This window comes from Podarcis pityusensis (genome assembly GCF_964106645.2).
Source record: "Podarcis pityusensis genome assembly, chromosome: 8".
Lineage (NCBI taxonomy): Eukaryota > Metazoa > Chordata > Lepidosauria > Squamata > Lacertidae > Podarcis > Podarcis pityusensis.
The window spans coordinates 3,487,805-3,505,179 of NC_138033.1; the positions used below are offsets into that span (position 1 = coordinate 3,487,805).

Here is a 17,375-nt window from a genome sequence, read left to right on the forward strand (position 1 = left end):
CCTCGGTTCATTTAAAGATTTCCAGAGACTTTGAGACTGAAGATTTCGTTTTGTACTTGTCATGGTTTGAAGGAATTCAATAATAATAATAATAATAATAATAATAATAATAATATATTTATTATTTATACCCCGCCCATCTGGCTGGGCTTCCCCAGCCACTCTGGGCGGCTTCCAACCAAATATTAAAATACAGTAATACTGTATAATATAATACAATATAAATATAATACAATATAAAGATTGTCTATTGCATATGTACATGGCCATCGTGTTTCCTAGGCATTGCTGATGCAGAAACCACATGCCAGGCCTGCGAGGTGGGACTTCTAGCTTCTTGGCACAACTCCATCATGGGGAACAGAGGCACAAGAACTTCCTTCCTTGCTGGTTCATGTTACAGAGGTCCTCTAGTTCAGCACCTGACCTTCTGACAGCAAACAGCCAGCTGCAAATTTATTACTTATACCCGACCCATCTGGCCAGGCCTCCCCAGCCACACTCTGGGTGGTTCCCAACAGGATAGTTTGTTGTTTAGTCGTCTTAGTTGTCTTCGACTCTCTATGACCCCATGAACCAGAGCATGCCTTGGAAACACTCACTTCTCAAAGCTTCTCCATGGAGTTTTCTTGGCAAAATACTGGAGTGGTTTGCCAGTTCCTTCTCCAGGTGGATCACATTTAGTCTAAACTCTCAGCTATGACTTGTCCGTCGTGGGTGGCCCTGCAGGGCATAGCTCATCGCTTCTCTGAGTTATTCAAGCCCCTTCGCCACGGCAAGGCAGTGATCCAGGACAAGATATTAGAAACACAATAAAAGATCAAACATTAAAAACTTCCCTGTACAGGGCTGCCTTCAGATGTCTTCTAAAAGTCAGAGAGTTGTTTATTTCCTTGATATCTGAGGGGAGGGCGTTCCACAGGGTGGGGGCCACCACCGAGAAGGTCCTTTGCCTGGTTTGACAGGCTTACAAATGGCGCAGGATGGCATCTTCTGTTGTTAACACCCCCCCCCCAGACTTGCTAGTTGGCAGTGAACTGTCTCGGAACAGAGAGCTGTTACAGTGGTCAGATCCGCCTACAGGTGAAATCTTTTTTTTAAAAAAAATTATAATGTATTCATTCAATAAGCTCATTTGCTCATGTTTAACCTCAGCGTTGCATTTTTCGGCTACCTATTTGTAAGCATTTTTTGTTTATTCAGTTAGATAAAGAAGTCTTACAAACAAAAAATACTTGCAAAAATGTTATTAAATTATTTAAATTAAATTATTTAAATTTAAATTATTAAATAATATACAAATAGACCAAGAAATCAAAAGTAAGAATATGTTAAGGTGGGGACAAGATTTAGGTTATGAAATTGAATACAAATATCGGGTTAAATTTTGGACAAAAAAATTATAAATTTTACAGCTTATCAATTGAAAGAAAATTTCATGAAGATGCATCATAGATGGTATATGTCGCCAGACAGGTTAGCAAAAATGAAAAAAATCGGGTGATAATAAGTGTTGGAGGTGTAATAGAATGATTGGAACCTTATACCATATGTGGTGGTCAAATTAAGAAATACTGGAATATGATACATGCGGAAATTAAAAAGCTAATAAAAACATCAGGAGGGCAACCAAAATGGTCAAAGGCCTGGAAACGATGCCTTATGAGGAACGGCTAAGGGAGCTGGGCATGTTTAGCCTGGAGAAGAGGAGGTTAAGGGGTGATATGATAGCCATGTTCAAATATATAAAAGGATGTCACATAGAGGAGGGAGAAAGGTTGTTTTCTGCTGCTCCAGAGAAGCGGACACGGAGCAATGGATCCAAACTACAAGAAAGAAGATTCCACTTAAACATTAGGAAGAACTTCCTGACAGTACGAGCTGTTCGACAGTGGGATTTGCTGCCAAGGAGTGTGGTGGAGTCTCCTTCTTTGGAGGTCTTTAAGCAGAGGCTTGACAACCATATGTCAGGAGTGCTCTGATGGTGTTTCCTGCTTGGCAGGGGGTTGGACTCGATGGCCCTTGTGGTCTCTTCCAACTCTATGATTCTATCACATAATAAAAAGCAAATCACCACTTGCAAACTGTTTCGGATGCACGTCTCTGCTAGCCCTTTCAGGGCATCTTCTGCTCTCCCTGAGGGGTCTCTGTTTTCCTCTCCCTGCAGGTGCCTGAGGGATTTGGGCCAGTGCGCACCATTGCAGAGGGGAAGGGCGACTCCCTCTTTGTGGGCACCACCCGCAACTCAGTGCTCCACGGATCGTTGGCGACTGGCTTCTCCCTCCTAGTGCAGGTAATATAATAATAATAATTTATTATTTATACCCCACCCATCTGGCTGAGTTTCCCCAGACACTCTGGGCGGCTCCCAGTCGAATGTTAAAAACAACACAGCATTAAATATTAAAAACTTCCCTGAACAGGGCTGCCTTCAGGTGTCTTTTAAAGATAAGATTATTTCTTTCACATCTGGGGGGAGGGTGTTCCACAGGGCGGGCGCCACCACCGAGAAGGCCCTCTGTCTGGTTCCCTGTAACCTCACTTCTCACAGGGAGGGAACTGCCAGAAGGCCCTCGGAGCTGGACCTCAGTGTCTGGGCAGAATGATGGGGGTGGAGACGCTCTTTCAGGTATACAGGTAAGGAGGAGGGCAGCTGCTGCGCAGGTTTATGTCTGGATTCGAAGAGGTGTGGTGACTGGGATCACTGATGTACCACTGGGGTGACTGATAAGGACCCCAAAAGAGCTCTGCCGGATTAGGCCAATGGCCCTTCTGAACCAGCGTCCTGTTCTCACAGTGGCCAACCAGGTGCCCCAAGGGGAAATCTGCAAGCCGGACCCGAGTGTGAGAGCGGGTCTCCTCTGCTGTGCTGTCCAGCAACTGGCGTTGCTCCCTCCAACTGTGGAGGCCTTCATCACGGCTAGTAGCCATCAATAGCCCTCTCCTCCTCCATGAACTTATCTAATCTTCATTTAAAGCCATCCTTCTTGGTGGCCATCGCTGCCTCCTGTGGCAGGGAGTTCCATAGGAAAACATTTCCCAAGAAACAGATAAAAGTTCCTTTAAGTTTTAAAGAGGGTTCCAGAATTTTCTTTAGTGGCACTCGTGGCTTGATGGGTGTCAGCTGGAGGTGCGGATAAAGGGAGGAAGTTGCAGTCTGCAATTTCAGCACGAGGAAAACACACATACGCACGCTGAGTTATACTGTGCTGGAGAGATATATTTAATTTTTTAATTTAATTTAATTTATTATTTATACCCCGCCCATCTGACTGGGTCTCCCCAGCCACTCTGGGCGGCATCCAAAAGAATATCAAAAACAATACAGCGTCAGACATTAAAAACTTCCCTAAACAGGGCAGCCTTCAGTTGTCTTTTAAAAGTAAAATAATTGTTTATTGCCTTGACATCTGGTGGGAGGGCGTTCCACAGGGCGGGTGCCACCACCGAGAAGGCCCTCTGCGCTGGACCTGTGTCCGGGCAGAACGATGGGGGTGGAGATGCTCCTTCAGGTATACTGGGCTGAGGCTGTTTAGGGCTTCAAAGGTCAGCACCAACACTTTGAATTGTGCTCGGAAACGTACTGGGAGCCAATGCAGATCTCTCAGGACCGGTGTTATGTGGTCCGGCGGCCAGTCCCAGTCACCAGTCTAGCTGCCACATTCTGGATTAATTGCAGTTTCTGGGTCACCTTCAAAAGTAGCCCCACATAGAACGTATTGCAGTAGTCCAAGCGGGAGATAACCAGAGCATGCACCACTCTGGCGAGACAGTCTGCGGGCAGGGAGGGTCTCATCCTGCGTACCAAACAGAGCTGGTAAACAGCTGCCCTGGACACAGAATTAACCTGCGCCTCCATGGACAGCTGTGAGTCCAAAATATAGAAGGCATGTAAATGGTTTGTATATATTTGTAATAAATGGTTGTGCAACCAGCCAAGCAATAAAGAAGCTCTTGACTGAGGAATTCGACTAGGACTCCTGTTCTTGTCGTCTACCTCCGGGGAAATACTCTGCTATAAACAGTGAGAAGTGGTTTTGCCGAGGTGCCACCACGCAAGCAGAAAGCGCAGCCGAAGTGTGTGGGCGGTAACCTCTAATACCATAAGCTAGCCATGCGCTGCGTGAAAAAGGGTTTTCTTTTCCCTGCCCTGAATCCTCCAACAGCGCAAATCAAGCACCAACTAGTTCTAGAGCAGGGGTGGCCAACTCTCAATAGACTGCGATCTACTTTCAGAATTATAAACTGGCAGTGATCTACCTTTACCTAATATTCCGCTTCCATGATGTTCTTGGGGGGTTCAGCTGAGATTTTATAGGGAGGAGAAGAGCCCTGTTTTGGGGGGGGGGGGTTTATAAAATAAGCTTTCAGGGGGGGTTCCATTTTTGGGGGGGTTAAAGGCAAGGGACATGGGTGACGCTGTGGGTTAAACCACAGAGCCTAGGACTTGCCGATCAGAAGGTCGGCGGTTCGAATACCCGCGACGGGGTGAACTCCCGTTGCTCGGTCCCAGCTCCTGCCAACCTAGCAGTTCGAAAGCACGTCAAAGTGCAAGTAGATAAATAGGTACTGCTCCGGCGGGAAGGTAAACGGTGTTTCTGTGTGCTGCTCTGGTTCGCCAGAAGCGGCTTAGTCCTGCTGGCCACATGACCCGGAAGCTGTACGCTGGCTCCCTCGGCCAGTAAAGCGAGATGAGCGCCGCAACCCCAGAGTCGGCCATGACTGGACCTAATGGTCAGGGGTCCCTTTACATTTAAAGGCAAGGGAAATAGGGGTAAAGTCACTCATAAAAAGATCGCTATGGATCAAAACAGCAGCACAGAGAAATCTCCGTCTTCCCTTCCAGAGATCATACAACAATGGAGGGCAGGAGTCAGTTTTAGCGACGCTAAAGAAAGGGAGCCAGAGATCGATCGCGATCTACCAAAACCTCGCAGGGATCTACCAGTAGATCGCGACCGACCTGTTGGACATCCCTGTTCTAGAGTGATGAGACTTTTGATGATCCACTTTTGCCATGCCGTGAATAATTGTACGAATTTGCACCTTGTCGCCTCTTACTCCAAACTATTTAAAAAAGTCCCAAAGGCTCCAGTCTTCCTTCAACGGACGACCCTTGATAGTTTTGCTTGCAGTGGGAGACCCGGGTGACCGTAGTCTTCCTCTCTCTCCCTTTTCCCCAGGGACACACGGAAGAACTCTGGGGCCTGGCCACCCACCCAGCTTTGGACCAGTTCCTGACCTGCGGGCAAGACAAGCAGGTTCACCTGTGGAGCGTGGCCACCCACCAGCCCCTGTGGAGCAAGGGGATCGAGGTGGGTTCTTGTGCCGGGTAGGGGGGCAGAGGGGAGGACTGGGTTGGGGAACGTGGGCGGGCATTCCATGGGGGGTTCTATGTGAGGGGCAGGTGGGGAGCCCTTCTAGAACTCTGACCCCAAACCTCCGCTGCCTTGTGGGATATCTTCAGGGGAAGAAAGAGTTCACAAGTAAACCCTACGCAAATCTGGAGGGGCATCCCTAAGACGGTTGGATGGTGCCTTGTACGCCTCCTTCCAGCAATTCCTGCAGCCAAGCTGGTGCCAAATGTCTTGCTCTGCTTTCCTTTGGTGAGGCTGAGGATGGGGGGGGGGGTCTTGTCCTCTGGGCAGCCCAGGACCTCCAGACACACTGCCCAGGCTTGCGCCCCGGGAAGATCACTTGGGTGATGCCAATGCAGTTCCATGGGATCCCTCCCTCCCCAATTCCCTGGTGACATAAAATGGTTCCCATGCTTAGTGCTACACATCCCATAATTGCACTTCCTTTCTCTGTCTCCTGCAGGACGCAGCTCGCTCGGCTGGCTTCCATCCCAGCGGCTCTGTTCTAGTGGTGGGCACCGTAACTGGCAGGTAATTATTATTATTTACAGTGGTACCTCGGGTTACAGATGCTTCAGGTTACAGACTCCGCTAACCCAGAAATAGTACCTTGGGTTAAGAACTTTGCTTCAGGATGAGCGGTGCGGCAGCAGCAAGAGGCCCAATTAGCTAAAGTAGTACCTCAGGTTAAGAACAGTTTCAGCTTAAGAACGGACCTCCAGAATGAATTAAGTTCTTAACCCGAGGTACCACTGTATTGGACGCGGGTAGCACTGTGGTCTAAACCACTGAGCCTCTTGGGCTTGCCGATCAGAAGGTTGGCAGTTCGAATCCCCGCGACAGGGTGAGCTCCCGTTGCTTGGTCCCTGATCCTGCCAACCTAGCAGTTCGAAAGCACGTCAAAGTGCAAGTAGATGTGAAAAGTGAAGTTACAGGGAACCAGGCAGAGGGCCTTTTTGGTGGTGGCGCCCGCCCTGTGGAACGCCCTCCCACCAGATGTCAAAGAAATAAACAACTATCTGACATCTGAAGGCAGCCCTGTTTAGGGAAGTTTTTAATATTTAATGCTGTATTGTTTTTAACATTCGATTGGGAGCCGCCCAGAGTGGCTGGGGAAACCCAGCCAGACGGGCGGGGTATAAATAAATAAATAAATATTTATTTATTTATTTATTGGTAGCCAATTAATTTCCTCAGGGTTTCGGACAAGGGCCCTGCCTGGAGGTGGTAATGATGATTTGAATTTGCATACCATTCTTCACCCAAGGTTCGCAGGGCGGTTCGCAATATTAAAAGCACAAAACAAGAACACAAAATTCGTAATAAAACGAAGCACGTTTAAAAGGCCGTAGAATGTTAACCAGCCGAAAGCCCTAAAGAGAAACTTGAAGATATGTAATGAACGTGCCAAGCGAGAGATTAAACTTGGGTCCTTCTGCATGCAAGACACATGCTTCTCCTCTGAACTCTGGCCCTCCCCCAAAATCAGTCCAACAGATCTGATTATTTTTTTTCCTCTGGGGAGTCTTCTCCTCCCCTCCTGTCCTGCCACGACACAGCCAAAGAAATTGTCGCTTGGCCTCCTGGAAAACCTTCCCCTCCCTTCTCTGCTTCAATTCAGGTGGCTGGTGCTGGACACGGAGACCCGAGATCTGGTGACCATCCACACGGATGGAGGGGAGCCCATTTCTGTGGTCAGCTTCTCCCCAGGTAGGAGATGTGTGTGTAGGGGAGAGGGGTACGGAGGGAGGAGCCAAGAGGTGGGTTTGGAAGGAAGGTTGCGGCAGAATCCTACCGTGATCTGTTGGTTTGTCTTTGCGTTTAGCTGCTGCCGTTGCTGCTGCTGTTGAATTGTGATATCTGCAAGTAGCTTTCTTCCGCCTGGGAAAGGCAAGCAGAGCATTCGCTGTTAAGATAGGAGGGCTTGTCCTCTAGGTTCATTCCTTCGTTCTTAACGGAAGGAGCGTAAAGAGCTTTGGGTCAGACCAAAGATTTGGCTAGTTGGCCAGGGGCAGAGGGCGTCCTGTCTCCCAGTGACCAGCCAAATGCCCATGGGAGCCCACAAGCAGAACACGAATGCAATTGCTCTCTCTCCCTCCTGCGATTCCCAGCAAATTATTATTATTATTATTATTATTATTATTATTATTATTATTATTCCACCCTATATCAGGGTGGTTCACAGAATAAAATCAAGATATAAAACCACAAAATACCTAATAGAAATAAAAACAACGTAATAGCCTGCCCCCCAAAAAAACACATTTTAAAAGGGCATAAGATGTCAATCAGATCAACCAAAGGCCTGGTTAAAAAGGAATGTTTTTGCCTGGCGCCTAAAGGTGTATAATGAAGGCGCCAGGCGAACTTCCCTGGGGAGAGCATTCTACAGATGGGGAGCCACTGCAGATAAGGCCCTGTTCTTGTGTTGCCACCCTCCAGACCTCTCACGGAGGCAGCACACAAAGAAGGGACTCAAAAAATGATCTCAGGGTCCAGTTCATATGGAAAGAGGCGGTCCTTGAGGTATTGCGGTCCTGAGCCGTTTAAGGCTTTATAGGTCAAAACCAGCCCTTTGAATTGGGCCCGGAAGCTAATTGGTAGCCATTGCAGTCAGACCAGGATCGGTGTAATATGCTCAAACCATCTTGCTCCAGTGAGCAACCTGGCCACTGAATTCTGCACCAGCTGGAGTTTCCGAACCGTCTTCAGAGGCAGCCCTACTTATAATACGATGGGATCTGGAGGGACACTGAATCCCAGAGATATGTTGTTGCACTGTTCAATTTGTTTTTAACAACGCTTATGCAATTTTCTAATTTTTTTTTTCCCCGGGTTGGGAATATTCTCCGGGACCTTTTCAGTGGAAAGCAGTGTTGAAATATTACCAAAAAAAACAATCCCCTAAGCCTATTGGAACTGACTCCTTCGGAAGGTGGTGGACTCTCCTTCCTTGGAGGTTTTTAAATAGAGGTTGGATGGCCGTCCGTCACGGATGCTTTAGCTGAGATTCCTGCATTGCAGGGGGTTGGACTGGATGACCCCAGGGGTCCCTTCCAACTCTACCGCTCTCTGAATCTAAGTGTGCACTGGAGACTAAAAATTCTCAGCTGCATTGAGAGCCCCATTTTGCCTTCCAGTGTCTGCCCCCCCCTCCAGTCCCCTGACTCTTGCTTTTGTGCTTTGCAGATGGCAAATACCTGGCCCTGGGCTCCCACGACAACTTTGTCTACATCTACCTGGTTTCTGAGGGTGGCAGGAAGTATGGGCGCGTCGGCAAGTGTTCGGTGAGTGGAGGCACAACCAAAGACATTCTGCCGAGAAAGATTCCCTTCCTTCCTTCCTTCCTCCCTTGACTTCCTTTCACCCAAAGGTTACAACATCCAAAATGCCACGTTTAAAAACAACTTACAATCACAATATAAGGCGGGTGCTAAAGATACACAAAAAGGGACACGGGTGGCGCTGTGGGTTAAACCACCAATCAGAAGGTTGGTGGTTCGAATCCCCGCGACGGGGTGAGCTCCCGTTGCTTGGTCCCAGCTCCTGCCAACCTAGCAGTTCGGAAGCACGTCAAAGTGCAAGTAGATAAATAGGTACCACTCCGGCGGGAAGGTAAACGGCGATTCCGTGCGCTGCTCTGGTTCGCCAGAAGCAGCTTAGTCCTGCTGGCCACATGACCCGGAAGCTGTACGCCAGCTCCCTCAGCCAAAAAAGCGAGATGAGCGCCGCAACCCCAGAGTCGGTCACGACTGGACCTAACGGTCAGGGGTCCCTTTACCTTTACCTTAAAGATACACAGTGGACACTCAGGTTGCGAACGTGATCCGTGCGGGAGGCACGTCCGCAACCCACAGCACCGTGTCTGCGCACATGTGGGTTGCGATTTGGTGCTTCTGCGCATGCGCGAGCACCGAAACCCAGAAGTAACCCGTTCCAATACTTCCGGGTTTCGGCGTGTCTGTATCCCGAAAACACGCAACCTGAAGCGTCTGTAACCTGAGATATGACAATACACCTCAAGTGCTGAAAACAGGCTAAAGAGTTGCGTCTCCAGGGGGTGGAATATTTACACCCCACTTTCCTCTAGCCCAGACTTTCCAAAGCAGCTGGCAAAAGCTTACGTATCGCAAAAGAAACACTCAAATCTAGTATCAGAAGCAGAAACGTCCCTGTGGCGACATGGCTGAACGGGATCTCTTTGGTCCCCACTTGAGCAGTTGAGTCTGACGTTCAGCTATGAAGTATTTGCGGTTGTGCCGGGCATCTTCTGTTTCAGACACCTCCTGTTGCATAATGTAAGGCGGTCTTTGCCAACCTGGTGCCCTCCATTATGTTTTGGACCACAACTCTCATCAGCCCCAGCGACGGTGCTGGCTTGGGGGCTGATGGGAATTGTAGTTCAAAGCATATCGAGGGTACCAGTTTGACAAAGGCTGCCATATTAAGGTAGAGAAACACTGTAATATTGCAAGTGGGCAGCAGAGGGAGCTGCTCTGTCAGATATAGGGGTCCAGCCAGCCGTACGGTATGTCTTTTTTTAATAAAAAAAAATTATCCTTTTGAAAAATGGATAATGGTTTGTGGTGCTTCACTCCTCTGGGCAGGTACGGCTGTCCACAACAGCCTGATTTCCTGGGCTTTTTTTGACTTGGCCCCAGGAGATGCTGAACAACATGAGCCTCTGGCCATGCGCAGAGTGTCTACCTCATCTGGGCGCAGCGAGGAGATTAGCAGGGCACACGGTGGCCGTGAGCGCCAGGGTCCTTTGCCTTGAAGGGAAATAAAGCGCTCTGGGCTCGGTTGGTTAGAACGTGGGGCTGATAGTGCCAACGTCGCAGGTTCGATCTCTTGATGGGACAACTGCATAATCTTGCATTGCAGGGGGGTTGGACTAGATGATCCTTGGAGGTCCCTTCCAAGTCGACGATTCTGTGGTTTCTAAGGGGTTGTAGAGCATCAAACAATAATAATAATAATAACAATAATAATAATAATAATAATTTTTTATTTATACCCCGCCCTTCCCGGTTCAAAAACTGGGCTCAGGGCGGCTAACAACAAATTTAAAACACTTAATTATAAAAGCAGCATAAAATACAGTATAAAAACATGAATAACAATAAAAATTACAAATCAGTTAGATAATCCCCAGAGCTAGCTGGCTGAATTGGTCCTACTTGGGCCAACGAGGAGGCCAGGGGAGAATTAGCTGTGGGGTCTCAGAGCGGGTGATCTTCATAAAAGGGGAGGGGGAGGGAAGAGAAGGGAAATAAAAGATCAGGCTGAATTCAAATTAAAGGCCAGGCGGAATAGCTCTGTCTTACAGGCCCTGCGGAAGGAGGTTAAATCCTGCAGGGCCCTGATCTCATAGGACAGAGCATTCCACCAGGTCGGAGCCATCACTGAAAAGGCCCTGGCCCTGGTGGAGGATAGTCTTGACTTCCTTAGGGCCTGGGACCTCTAAACTGTGGTTATTCATGAACCTTAAGGTCCTCTGTGGGGCAGACCAGGAGAGGCGGTCCCGTAAATACGAGGGCCCTAAGCCACAAAGGGCTTTAAAGGTTAAAACCAGCACCTTGAACCTGACCCTATACTCCACCAGAAGCCAGTGCAACTGGTGAAGCACTGGGTGAATATGCTCCCATGGCAGAGACCCTGTGAGAAACCTCAGGGTTATGTGTGTAACAGGAAGTGTTCCCCTTGCAGGTGTGTGTGTGTGTGTGTGTGTGTGTGTGTGTGTCTGTCAATCAATCAATCTAAAATCTCCCCTTTGCTCTAGGGCCACTCCAGTTTCATCACCCATCTGGACTGGGCCTTTGACAGCAGCTGTTTGGTCACCAATTCTGGCGATTACGAAATCCTGTACTGTGAGTATAGAGTTTGGGTTCTTTTTCTTTGCGCCACCTTTGCGCTAGGAGAGGGACTAGGAGGAGTCCTCCTTATCAGACGATCTTCTCCTTTAGAGTCTGTTTGCACAATCTGAGATCTCTGCAGAAGGAACAGCCCAGGTTCTGATGGCATTACGTGCTTTACATTTTCTTGTCTGTGTCTCCTTCCTCCTCCTCCTCCTCCTCCTCCTGCTCCCTCCCTACAGGGGATCCCTCCACCTGCCGCCAGATCACCAGCGCTGAGGCCGTCCGCAACATGGACTGGGCCACGGCCACCTGCGTCCTGGGCTTTGGGGTCTTTGGTGAGTGTCTCCTGGCTGGGCGGGTGGTGTGAGCAAGAAATATAATAATAATAATAATAATTTATTTTTTATACCCTGCCCATCTGGCTGGGCTTCCCCAGCCACTCTGGGCGGCTTCCAACAAAATATTAAAATACAGTAATGCATCAAATATTAAAAGCTTCCCTAAACAGGGCTGCCTTCAGAAAGGATCTGCAGACCTCCCAAAACTGAGGCACACACTTCATCCTTTAACCCCCTCAGACAGGATGATGCCCTTGGCTCCGCCCAGAAGCACAAATGGAAGAAATAATAACAACAATAATTATTTATACCCCAGTCGTCTGGCTGGCCAGGGGTGGTGGTCAGAGCTCCCCCACTTCCTCTTCTTAATAAATGATTTGTTTTCAAACTGTGAAAACGTCGGCAAGCAACCCCCTCGTTACCGCTAAACCAGGCAGAATAGGATATGGCAAATGCCCCTTACAAACCACCCCCTCCCCACTCCTGCCAGTTCTTTTGGCCATGCGGGTGGTTGGCCCAGCAAGCAACAGAGGGTTTTTGTTTGGGCATTGCAGGTTATGATGCACAAAACGGGAAAACAGGATGGGTTGGGGGGATGTTACAGCTTCTTTCCCCTGTATAGGGAAGCTTTTTAATGTTGGATGTTTCGCTTTGTTTCTGTATATGTTGGAAGCTGCCCAGAGTGGCTGGCGCAACCTAGTCGGATGGGCGGCGTGCAAATAAGAAAATTATTACAGTCGTACCTTGGTTGTCAAACGCCTTGCGACTCAGACGTTTTGGCTCCCAAACCCAGAAGTGAGTGTTCCAGTTTGTGAACGTTCTTTGGAACCCGAACGTCCGACGTGGCTTCTGATTGGCTGCAGGAGCTTCCTGCAGCCCATTGGAAGCCATGATTTGGATTCTGAACGTTTTGGAAGTCAAACGGACTTCTGGAACGGATTTGGTTCTACTTCCAAGGTTGTTGTTGTTTAGTCGTTCAGTCATGTCCAACTCTTCGTGACCCCCTGGACCAGAGCACGCCAGGCACTCCTGTCCTCCACTGCCTCCCGCAGTTTCTTCAAACTCATGCTGGTAGCTTCGAGAACACTGTCCCACTATCTCGTCCTCCGTCGTCCCCTTCTCCTTGTGCCCTCCATCTTTCCCAACATCAGGCTCTTTTCCAGGGAGTTTGTCCATAGAGTTTTCTTGGCAGGGATACTTGAGTGGCTTGCCGGTTCCTGCTCCAGGTGGATCACGTTTGGTCAAAACTCTCCACTATGACCAGTCCATCTTGGGTGGTCCTGCACACATAGCTCACAGCTTCTCTGAGTTATTCAAGCCCCTGGATTGGCAAGGCTGTGATCCATGAAGGGGACTTCCAAAGCATGACTGTATTATTATTACTGTTATTTCCGCCGCTGACTTTTTCTCTGCCCTGTTAGGGATCTGGCCGGAGGGTGCGGACGGCACCGACATCAACGCCGTCTGCCGCTCCCACGACGGGAAGCTCCTGGCGTCTGCCGACGACTTCGGCAAAGTGCACTTGTTCTCCTACCCTTGCTGCCAGCCGCGGGTGAGCCTCCCGCCCCACCTCCCCAGGGTCTCTTACCCTCTCGTCTTGCCCCGATCCTTTCCTTCTGCTCTCATTCTAAGTACCCAATCCCAGAAGCCAGAACAGCAAGAGGGATCGCTGCGCAGTGAAAGCAGCAATCCCTCTTGCTGTTCTGGCTTCTGGGATAGCTGCGCAGCCTGCATTCGCTCCATAAGACGCACACACATTTCCCCTTACTTTTTAGGAGGGAAAAAGTGAGTCTTACAGAGCAAAAAATACGGTAACCTGAAAGTGGGCAAGGGGCGTCCTGAGACTTCCGCACCAACCTCTCTTGGCTCGTCTCTTTCCCAGTTGCTCGCGGCATCCGCCACTCAACCCCATCCCCCCCCCCCCCGGTTTCCGCAGTGCCTGCATGTCTTGGTTGCCCCCATCCTTAGCCCAGTGGTTCTCAAAAAGATTTCTCTGGGCCACACCTTCAGAATAAAAAATTGCTCGCAGCACACCGATTTTTTAAATATAAGAAATACGTTGGAGGACAAAAAGAAACAACTCGTTGAATTATAACATAGAGCATGACTGCTTTATAATGTTATCACGGGACTCACAGCAAATAGAGAAGTGTGCAGCTACCTAAGAACGTGAATCATTCCCCAAATACAATTATAAACAAGCCTATATGTACCTTGAGTATGTAGGCAAACTCAAGGGGAAGTATGAGCTCGCTTTTGCTGGGTGATCTCATTTACAGGATGAGATTGCCCTCAGTGTCACTCGATGCTCTTGCTCTCGTTTTGAAAAGACATCTATCCATATTCTGCAGAGGATAATATACTGTATTACACTGAAATGTTTAAATGTTTAATAATAATAATAATAATAATAATAATAATAATAATAATTTATTATTTATACCCCGCCCATCTGGCTGAGTTTCCCCAGCCACTCTGGGCGGCTCCCAATCAAGTGTTAAAAACAATACAGCATTAAATATTAAAAACTTCCCTAAATAGGGCTGCCTTCAGATGTCTTTTAAAAAGAAGATAGCTGCTTATTTCCTTCACATCTGAAGGGAGGGCGTTCCACAGGGCGGGTGCCACCACCGAGAAGGCCCTCTGCCTGGTTCCCTGTAACCTCACTTCTCGCAATGGGGGAACCGCCAGAAGGCCCTCGGAGCTGGATCTCAGTGCCTGGGCTGAACGATGGGGGTGGAGACGCTCCTTCAGGGATACTGGGCCTTTGAGGCCATTTAGGGCTTTCAAGGTCAGCACCAACACTTTGGATTGTGCTCGGAAACGTACTGGGAGCCAATGCAGATCTCTCAGGACCGGTGTTATGTGGTCCCAGCAGCCGCTCCCAGTCACCAGTCTAGCTGCCACATTCTGGATTAATTGCAGTATTTGATTGTCTTGGAATATCCCCCCCAGCCCCACTTGCCATCCTCGGAGTTACAAGCTTGGTGGATCAGGGGAACGCTGTGGACATAGTGTATCTTGATTTCGGAAAGGCTTTTGACAAGCGGGGCGGCCGGACTTTGTGCGTGGGGTTTTTCCTGCCCTCTCCTGAGACCCCTTTCCTCTCTCTTGCTCCAGGCCCCCAGCCACACATACAACGGCCACAGCAGCCACGTCACCAACATTGCCTTCCTCCACGACGACAGCCTGCTGCTCTCCACCGGTGGGACCGACACCAGCATCCTCCAGTGGCGCCTCGTCTAGGGGGAGGGCAGGGCAGGGCGGGGGGCAAGCGGGGCTTTTCCCCTCCCAGGGGGAGGGAACGGGGCAACGAGTAGGGTTGGGGGTGGGGTTGGATCCTATTAAACACTTTTTGAGGTTGGGAGTGACAGCAATGTGGGGGGTGGGATTGTGGAAAGAGGAAGATTTAAAGAGAGGATACGGCGGAGCTATATTTTACAGACATCTCTATATGAATAATGATAATATATATCCAGATCTATCTCTATATATCTATATTTAAAGGCTGGAGGTTGCACAGGCTGAGAATGTGACTGTGTTGGTGTGGGGGGGTGCTTTTTCCTAAATTGTGAGGCAGCCTCTGCGCCTCTCATTTAAGAAATCATGGAGGGAGAAGCTGCCACCCGCAGATTTCGCTATCCTCCCCAGATGTTTGCACTATGGATGTCAAGCAGTTTGAGACCTGCTTTGACCGGCGAGGTTTTTGATTCCAGCTCCCCCAATCTCCCCCATTCCCTATCGCACCCAGAGCTTTGCAAAGAGGCATTCGGTGAGTCCTTTTTTCGCTTTTCCGGACATCCTTCTCCCCCTACATGAATTTGCTCGTCTTCCTTTGAAGCCACCTGTACCCCTCCATCACATTCCCCGAATCGGTGCTTTGGAGAAGGGCTTTATCTCGCCCGCCCTGGGTTTCCCGCCGGTCCGTTTTCATGCAAAGTGGGCCTTGCCCCCTACTTTATACATGGAGCCATGAATTAAGACGGCTGCCCTTTCGCGCCACGGCATCGGACTTTGCCAGGCTTCCCTAACTGGCTGGGGATGATGGGAAATTGTATATTCCTAAACTGACGGAGGGCACCAGGTTGGAGAAGGGTGAATAGCAATATTGGGAGCAGAGGAATCCCTTGTCGCTGTCTGAATCAGAGGAAAAGGAGAGGCGTCCTGGGGAGCTAAATCGGAGGGCACGGGGACAACATAATCTCCTTTTTTTAAAACTCCCAACAGAAGTCACATTTTCAGCCCAGGTTGGCGGTATTTTGCACTGGACATATTGATGGTTTGGGGACGGGGTTGGGGGCACGCGTTTTTGGCAATTTCAGGCCCCGCCGAGGAGCAGGAAGGTGGAAGGGGAGGGGCAAAGCATGTCTGTCTGTCTGTCTTCTGTATTTTCCAAAGAAAATGTGGCAGAGCTTAGAAAGCTGTTTAATAAGAATACGACAATAAAAAGAGACCTAACAACGCACACACACACACACGCCTTCCTGTGTGTAAATGTCATTGTCAGGGGCAACTCCTGTACCTTAAACAGACCTCACAGGGTGAGCCTAAACAAGCAGTGTTTTTCGAGGTCAGGTATGTGGTTGAATGTGCTCGCGGCGAATTTGTTTGCCCAATGAATGTCATGCTGCCTGGAGCAAAAGGAGCCTGGGGTAGCTCAGATGGTGACAGCATGGCGTAGGTTGGATCGCCATATGGGACAGCTGCATATTCCTGCCTTGCAGGAGGTGGGCTGGGCTGGATGACCTCGGGGTGCCCCTTCGATGATTCCATCACCCTCTGCTTGGGGCTTTTTAACGTACGGCCTCTTTGCTCGGAGGAACAGAAGCGGTCCCAGAGCTAAGCCCCTTGAGCATAGCCTGGGGTTGGGGCCAGAGGATTTTGGAAAGCCCTTCTATAGAAAAGCCAAACACCCACCCTCCCCTGTGTTGCTGGCTGATGAGTCCCAGGGTGCAGTGAAGCCTTGCCAGCTCCTTCTCATCATCATCATCTGCTGCTGCTGCTGCTGCTGCTGCTGCTGCTGCTGCTGCTACTGGATTAGTTTCTCTCATCTCTGCTGCTCTCTCAAAAAAATACACAGAGGATTTAAGAAAGCAGGCGGGGAAGGGAGAGTGGGGGTGGGGTGAGCTCATCTAGGATTATGTAATTCGGCAATCAGGCGACATGGCACACTTTTTTTTGTGGGATTGTAAAGATGAGACCAGAAACTAGCTGGAATTCCAGCTGAAGAAATCATACCTGGAGTTGGAATGTGACTACCGGTCTCTTTTCAATATCAGAAGAGCACCCACTGGATCAGGCCCAATGGCGCATCTAGTCTGGCATCCTGTTCTCACAGTGGCCGACCAGATGCTCATTATGGGATACCAGCAAGCGGGATCCGAGCATAATAATAATAATAATATACAGTGGTACCTCTGGATACGAACGGGATCCGTTCTGGAGCCCCGTTCGCATCCTGAAGTAAACGTAAATGCAACTGTGCGTGGGTCACATTTCGCCACTTCCGCACATGACGTCATTTTGAGCGTCTGCACATCGCGCGAGTGATGCGTAAGTAACATGCTCTGTTACTTCCGGGCCGCCGCGGAGTGCAACCCGAAAATACTTAACTTGAAGCTACTTCAACCCGAGGTGTGACTGTACAGTTCCGGAGGCCTCTTCGCAACATGAAAAGAGCGCAACCCGCAGCAGTGCGTCTGCACACGTGCGGGTTGCAATTCGTGGGTTCTACGCATGATGTCATTTTGCGCTTCTGTGCGAGCGGCGAAACCCGGAAATAACCCTTTCCGGTACTTCTGGGTCACCGCGGGACGTAACCT

General features: G+C 49.4%; 1 protein-coding gene across 3 annotated transcripts in view; it reads left to right on the forward strand.

Moving 5' to 3' along the window:
• The window catches only part of EML2 (EMAP like 2), a 44,998-nt gene extending 28,970 nt beyond the window's left edge, over window positions 1-16,028 (forward strand). For all 3 annotated transcript variants that reach the window (XM_081018717.1, XM_081018716.1, XM_081018718.1), the window contains 9 exons: window positions 2,168-2,293; window positions 5,184-5,315; window positions 5,821-5,888; window positions 6,979-7,067; window positions 8,547-8,644; window positions 11,140-11,227; window positions 11,455-11,550; window positions 12,975-13,105; window positions 14,674-16,028. In XM_081018717.1, coding sequence (XP_080874843.1) covers window positions 2,168-2,293; window positions 5,184-5,315; window positions 5,821-5,888; window positions 6,979-7,067; window positions 8,547-8,644; window positions 11,140-11,227; window positions 11,455-11,550; window positions 12,975-13,105; window positions 14,674-14,799 — 954 coding nt within the window. In that variant the 3' untranslated portion in view covers window positions 14,800-16,028. The remainder of the gene's footprint in view (window positions 1-2,167; window positions 2,294-5,183; window positions 5,316-5,820; window positions 5,889-6,978; window positions 7,068-8,546; window positions 8,645-11,139; window positions 11,228-11,454; window positions 11,551-12,974; window positions 13,106-14,673) is intronic.
• Window positions 16,029-17,375: the final 1,347 nt, after the last annotated feature.